The sequence below is a fragment of the Equus caballus genome, chromosome 24 (assembly GCF_041296265.1).
Source record: "Equus caballus isolate H_3958 breed thoroughbred chromosome 24, TB-T2T, whole genome shotgun sequence".
NCBI classification, from domain to species: domain Eukaryota; kingdom Metazoa; phylum Chordata; class Mammalia; order Perissodactyla; family Equidae; genus Equus; species Equus caballus.
This window is the reverse complement of record NC_091707.1, coordinates 59,692,347-59,699,143: the sequence shown is the minus strand read 5'-3', so window position 1 is coordinate 59,699,143 and position 6,797 is coordinate 59,692,347. Positions and strand designations below refer to the sequence as shown.

Here is a 6,797-nt window from a genome sequence, read left to right as displayed (position 1 = left end):
AGCCAGAGAGGGACAGAGGGAAGAGGCAGGGACCCAGAGGAAGACGGCTTTCTACTCGGGGGGCTGTCCTGGCGGGAGGACAGGATGAGGCCCTGGGCTGGGCTGCGGGCTGTGAGCAGGTCAGCCTGTGTCCACACTGCATGCTGACCGGGGCAGGGGGAGGTGTCCTCTGGGTATGGGGACCAGAGGGCTCAGGCGAGAGGCCCAGATGCCCCTGCCTGCATTGGGGCCGTCGGGCACAATCCCTGTGGGAGGGAGAGAGCGAAGAGAGGCACATGAGCCCAGGCTTCCTGCACTCTCCCCTGGGACCCTGGCATCAATTCACACCACCCCCACGCACCCACGTGAGGCAGCCTCGGCCTCGTCTGTACTCCCCCCAGGCTCTCTAACACAGAAACTACCCAGAAGAAAAGAGAACTTCAGGAAGCAAGCGGTGCGCCCTGCTTTCAGACCCATTCTTATTCTTTGCAGGGTCGTGGAGAGGGCATTCACACCTCCAGGACCCGGCTATGAACTCCTGTAAGCAGCAGTGGACACAGAGCACGAAGCCACGAGGAGCCACATCGCCTGGGGCTAGAGCAGGGATGGGAGGGGGCTCCTCAGCGAGCCAGGCTGGGCATGCAGGAGCCACCTCCATGGCCCCAACCCTTGGTGAGTGGGGTCCCCACGGAGCGGGGGGAAGGGAGTAGAGTGGAGGCACTGGAGCAGGCAACAGGAGCTGCGGGGAGCCCAGGCACCCAGGGACGACTCTGAGGGGCTCGAGCAGCTGAGCCAGCACAAGGGAGAGTAGGCTGCCCACGGGCCACAGTGCCGCCCCAACAGAGGCACCATGGAGCCATTAGCAGATGCGCCCACACCAACAGAGATGGACGCAGCAGAGACCAGGGATGTCGACTGGGCGGGAGGACCCAAGGCCTTAAAGGAATGTGATGGGCTGGAGGCCAGAAGCCTGAGGGCTGCGCTTGGCCAGCTGTGCTGAGGGCAGGACCAGCCAGGAGCTGAGCTGCTGCAGCATGGACGCCAGGATGCACAGATGGGTCTGAGCACAGAGAGGGGGCTGGCTCAGAGCAGGGGAGGAAGAGGACCTCCAGGTGGCCTAAGGGTCCTGTCCAGGCCTAGGAGCTGACTCAAGCTCCAGGGCAGGGCCTGAGGGGGCAGTCGCAGGGTCCTGGGCTACGACTGGGACCGAGGGCAGCAGGTGAGCCAGGAGCAGAGCCCAAGGGACCAATGGGGGCTCCTGTGTGCTCAGCACTCAGATCACACAGTGCTGGGCAGGAGCTCAGTGGTTACAGGTGGGGCATCAGAAGCCAGGCAGTGAGGATCCAGAGCAGGAGCCTGGGCTGCAGGGCTGGGAGCTGGTGGGCAAGGCAAGATGACCCAGCAACGGAGAGAGCACGCTCCCGAGGGGGCTTCCAGATGGGGCTTCTGAGGGCAGTGAGGGGCGCAGAGAGGGTGAGGCCAGGCTGGGGCCAGGAGCTCCTCCAGGAGGACACCAGGGCAGGAAGGGCTCTGCCAGGGGAGAGCTGGCCAGAGAGAATGTGGGCACCAGGTGGCTCCAGGAGGCAAAGCCCAGTGCTGGGAAAGGACTGTGCCCAGGATGGAGGGCAAACCTGGGCCAAGGGCGCTGGGAGATGCAGGAGGGGCAGAGGCAGCCCTGGGCTGACCCAGCAGCCTGGGGCTGAGCTCAGGGACCTGCGCTGTGGGAAAGGGATTGTAGGTCAGGGCAGGAAGGACGCTGCTGTGGACCTGGAGCTCCAGGAATGAGGGGCAGAACAGCTACAGGTGAGCAGGGGAAGGTAGAAGGACACAAGCGGGCAGTAGACGGCCCCAAGAGATGAAGTGGGGCAGGTAGAGCAGCTACAGGTGAGCAGAAGGCTGGGAGGGCAGGAGGGGCAGGGGCTGTCCTGGAGCTCGGTGGGGAGCAGGCAGAGCAGCTACAGGTGAGCCGAGGCAGGAGGGAGGGCAGGAAGTGCAGGGGGCTGTCCTGGAGCTCGGGGGGGGGGGGGGGGGGGGGTGGGGAGCAGGCAGAGCAGCTACAGGTGAGCAGGGGCAGGTGGGAGGGCAGGAGGGGCAGGGGGCTTTCCAGGAGCTCCGAGGGAGCAGGCAAAGCAGTTATAGGGGAGCCAGGGCAGGTGGGAGGGCTGGAGGGGCAGGGGCCTGTCCTGGAGCTCGTGGGGAGCAGGCAGAGCAGCTACAGGTGAGCAGGGGCAGGTGGGAGGGCAGGAGGGGCATGGGGCTGTCCTGGAGCTCCAGGGGAGCAGGCAGGGCAGCTACAGGTGAGCAGGGGCAGGTGGGAGGGCCAGTGGCAAGGGGCTGCGCTGTAACTACATTAGGCCAGGCCGAGCTTGGCAGAAGGGGCGGGTGGCAGCCCAGGATCTCCAGGGACAGTGAGGCAGATGGCCTGAGGTAAACAGGGCCCTGCAGAGGCAGGAGCAAAGTAGGTACAAGGAGCAGAGACAGCAGGTGGCTCCCAGGGCTCAAGTGGAGCTCCCTGTGCCAAGAGGAGAGTGTGAGCTGGTAGAGGGCCGGGTGGGTGGTGACTTGGGATAGAGAGGTGACCCTGGGATGGAAGGTGTCTGGGGCTGAATGGGCTGGGGGCATCCCTGAGGGGACAGCATGAGATGCAGTTCCAGGGCCCAGGGGCACCAGCCCTGTTCCAGGGGCTTGTGGGGATATGAGACAGGAGGGGTAGACGTGCAGAAGCAGTGTGGGGTGGCACATGGCTGTCAACATGGCAGAGGGAAGAGCGAGGGTCCCCTTGGGGCCTAAGCCAGTGCTGCCAGCCTGGGGAGAGTCCAGGCAGGGCCCTGGGGCTGAGCAGACAGGACTCAGGGGAGGAGGGGACAGGCCGGGCCTGGCTGTTGGGGTTGGAAGCTGCACCCTGGCCCACAGGGGGGCCTGGGGAGGCTGGCACCGAGAAGAGAGGAGCGCCGAGGGCAGTGCAGGGCTCCCACCTGCGCCCAGGGGCCGGCTGTGCTGGGGAAGGACCACAGCTGGAGGAGGGCTCTGCAGTGAGCAAGGAGCTGGACAGGCCCAAGAGCAGGGAGGGCGGAGGGCAGGTGGCGCTGGCAGGGAGGGGCCGGAGGTGAGCTCAGGAAGCCGGGCCAGGAGGACCTGAGGAGGGAGGGGGCCCAGAAGCAGACGCAAGAGTCTGGGCTGGGGGCCCACAGAGACAGGAAGGGAGGGGGACAAGGAGACTCCCAGGGACGGGGTCCAGGACAGGGATGGGGTCCAGGGAGGGGACGGGGTCCAGGGAGGGGACGGGTACACAGCAGGCTCGGGGAGGGTCGGGGATGAGCACTCATGGTGCTGTGACTGCAGAGCCGACTCAGAAGACACAGGGCCTGGCGAGCAGACAGGCCATGATGAGGGCTCCGAGCTGAGGGCCAGGAGCCGACACAGGCATGTGGGGCAGAGGCCCACCACACCTGAGGAGGGGCCACTGCTCCAGGCAGGGCCAGGCTGGGGCCACAGGAGTAGATTGTGGGACCAGCAGAAGAGGGCCAGGAGAGGGGCCTCCGGTCAGGGCTCAGACAGGAGCATGCGGCCTGCGCAGGGACGAGGGGAAGAGGCCCTGGGGGCTTTAATCCAGGTGGTCAACCAGTGCTGAGTGGGTGACCAGTCTAGAGCCCATAGCTGCAGAGGTGCCAGCGCTGGGGGACAGAGAGCCACGCAGGGCATTTAGTCTGAAGACTATCCGGAAGCACATAGGCGCTGGACTCAGCAGTGCTCAGGCCTGGGCACCTGACGCCCTCCCCGGACCCTCACAGGGGAAGGCCCTGGTGTAACATGCCTCCTCTCCTGCAGCCTCCACCACGCCCCCGAAGGTCTTCCAGCTGGCCTCACACTCTGCGGGCACATCTGACTCCACGGTGGCCCTGGGCTGCCTGGTCTCCAGCTACTTCCCAGAGCCGGTGACCGTGTCCTGGAACTCAGGAGCCCTGACCAGCGGCGTGCACACCTTCCCATCTGTCCGGCAGTCCTCGGGGCTCTACTCCCTCAGCAGCATGGTGACCGTGCCTGCCAGCAGCTTGAAGAGCCAGACCTACATCTGCAACGTAGCCCACCCGGCCAGCAGCACCAAGGTGGACAAGAGAATCGGTGAGAGGAGGGGCTGCAGGGAGGGCATTTCCTGCGAGACAGGCCAGGCTCTGCCCTCCTGCCTGGACCCCAGGGCAGCAGGGGAGGCCTCCCGAGCAAAGGGAGGGGTCCTCTGGGCGTTTCTGCCTTGCCCAGAGCAGGGGCAGGCTGGACAGCCCTAACCCAGCCCCTCGGGCCACAGGAGGCATGCTGGTCTCAGACCTGCCAAAACCTGGCCCTGACGTCAGCTCACCCCAGGGCTGTCTCCCTCCAGGCCCAGTAACCCCCGTCTGTTCTCTCTGCAGTCATAAAAGAGCCTTGCTGCTGCCCCAAATGTCCAGGTGAGTCAGCCAAGCCTCATCCTTTACCCCCAGGAATTGGCCCGAGCACAAGTGTGGCCTATGGGGGACCCGAGAGAAGGCCCGCTCAGGAACTGATCCCCTGTCACCATGTCTCCCATGTCAGATTCTAAATTCCTAGGAAGGCCTTCGGTCTTCATCTTCCCCCCGAATCCCAAGGACACCCTCATGATCTCCCGAACGCCCGAGGTCACCTGCGTGGTGGTGGACGTGAGCCAGGAGAACCCCGATGTCAAGTTCAACTGGTACGTGGACGGGGTGGAGGCACACACAGCCACGACAAAGGCGAAGGAGAAGCAGGATAACAGCACTTACCGCGTGGTCAGCGTCCTCCCCATCCAGCACCAGGACTGGCGGAGGGGTAAGGAGTTCAAGTGTAAGGTCAACAACAGAGCCCTCCCAGCCCCCGTCGAGAGGACCATCACCAAGGCCAAAGGTGAGGGCAGGGCAGACAAGCATGGGGAGCATGCCACGGGGCCACCCAGGGAGTGACCATCTGTGCTGACCCCTACCCAACAGGAGAGCTTCAGGACCCAAAGGTGTACATCCTGGCCCCACACCGAGAGGAGGTGACCAAGAACACGGTCAGCGTGACCTGCCTCGTCAAGGACTTCTACCCACCTGACATCAACGTCGAGTGGCAGAGTAACGAGGAGCCAGAGCCAGAGGTCAAGTACAGCACCACCCCAGCCCAGCTGGATGGAGACGGGTCCTACTTCCTGTACAGCAAGCTCACTGTGGAGACGGACAGGTGGGAGCAGGGAGAGTCATTCACGTGTGTGGTGATGCACGAAGCTATCCGCCATACCTACAGGCAGAAGAGCATCACCAAGTCTCCGGGTAAATGAGCCACGCGCCCAGCACCCGGAGAGCTGTCCCTCCTTCCCCACAGGCTCTCCGGGACCCGCGAGGACGCCTGAGCCCCCACCCCTGTGTACATACCTCCCGGGCACCCAGCATGAAATAAAGCACCCAGCATGGCCCTGGGACCCTGTGACGCGGTCGTGGTTCTTTCTGAGGCAGAGCTCTGGCATTTGGCCAGGCCTGCAGGCAGCGGGGCAGCCAGGCTCCAAGGCCACATTGTCACTATTACAGAGAGTGGGTCCCATTCAGATCAGACCCAGGGTGTGGGAACCTGTGCAGGCCGCCCAGGAGAGCAGGAGGGGCTGCCGAGCGGGCAAGGGCCTCGTCAGAGGCGGCAGCTCCTCTGGGCCGCCCTCCTGCCAGCAGCAGCTCGGGGCTGGAGGGTGGCCAGGGAACAGGAGAAGCCCCTCCAGAGCCATCAGGGAAATGCTTCTCCTCTGTAGGAGCCCGAGCTGTGGGACCATGGCCCATCCTTGTCCCCCAGGATCCCTGTCCACTGAGTCACTCGAGAGCTCTGCCTGGTGGCTCTGGCCCGCACGAGAGGCTTGCAGGCCCGTGGTGTGGGGACAGGCCCTCCTTTGCCCTCGGGCACTCCAAGATCAGGCCCTCACCCTCCCTCAGGTGAGGGGGCTCTGCCTGACCTTGTCCTGCCTGGGGCCAGGCCTATCTACTCAAGGGGACAACACTCCCGATCCCCAAGGGGCGAAGAGGTGGCCCAGAGTGCCCGGGGAGGGGCCGTCCCTCACTCCCATGTGGATACTGAGCCCACAGCCATTGAAAACCAGCTCCTCTCACTGAGCAGTGCCAGCCCACACACCAGCTCCACACACACGCACACAGACCTGGCCTTGCACACTGGGGCCTCACACAAGGGCAATCTGCACATGCCCAACAGAGCATTGAGCCTCGTCTCCTGAACCCTCAGCCTGGACACCAGATGGCCCCACCCCTTCCCACACCCGGTGGGCTGCCCAGTGCTTGTCCTCACACTGACCACATGACCAGCTCCGAAAACCAGCCCTACACTTCTCCAGGGCACAAACCCACACCCTAACACTCAGAAAACCCCACACCCAGCTGTCCCCAGCACTCCCACGGCTCATGCACTGGGGACACATCCAATCCTGTCTCAGCCCTTCCCTGGGGCAGAGGCCCAGTGGGCCACAGGCTCTGCTGACCCTCCTGCCCTCGGGCCTGGTCCCCAGGAGAGAGGAGGCGGGGCCTGAGCCTCCATCCTGCAGGGCTCGGGCGCCTTCTCGCCAGAGGGCCCAGCTCAAGGCAGAGCAGAGGAGACAGTTGGTCCCCCACTGGCCTGCCTGAGTCCTGGGTCAGGGGTGACTGGCTGAGACTTGGGGTCCCAGCTGGAGGAATGGGGGACTGAGGTTACAGCACAGAGACTGACCTCAGGACCCGCTGGCCCAGCCCAGCTGAGGGATCCCACCTGCCCCGCCCACTCTACTACAGAGAGAATCACCCCCCGAGGCCCCGCTGACC

General features: G+C 64.7%; 1 gene segment (V, D, J or C); it reads left to right on the top strand.

Moving 5' to 3' along the window:
- Positions 1-379: 379 nt before the first annotated feature.
- LOC102149889 (Ig gamma chain C region-like) lies at positions 380-5,436 on the top strand. The segment is given in 5 exon segments: positions 380-651; positions 3,808-4,101; positions 4,386-4,421; positions 4,546-4,875; positions 4,959-5,436. Coding segments are annotated over 5 exon segments (1,131 nt in total).
- Positions 5,437-6,797: the final 1,361 nt, after the last annotated feature.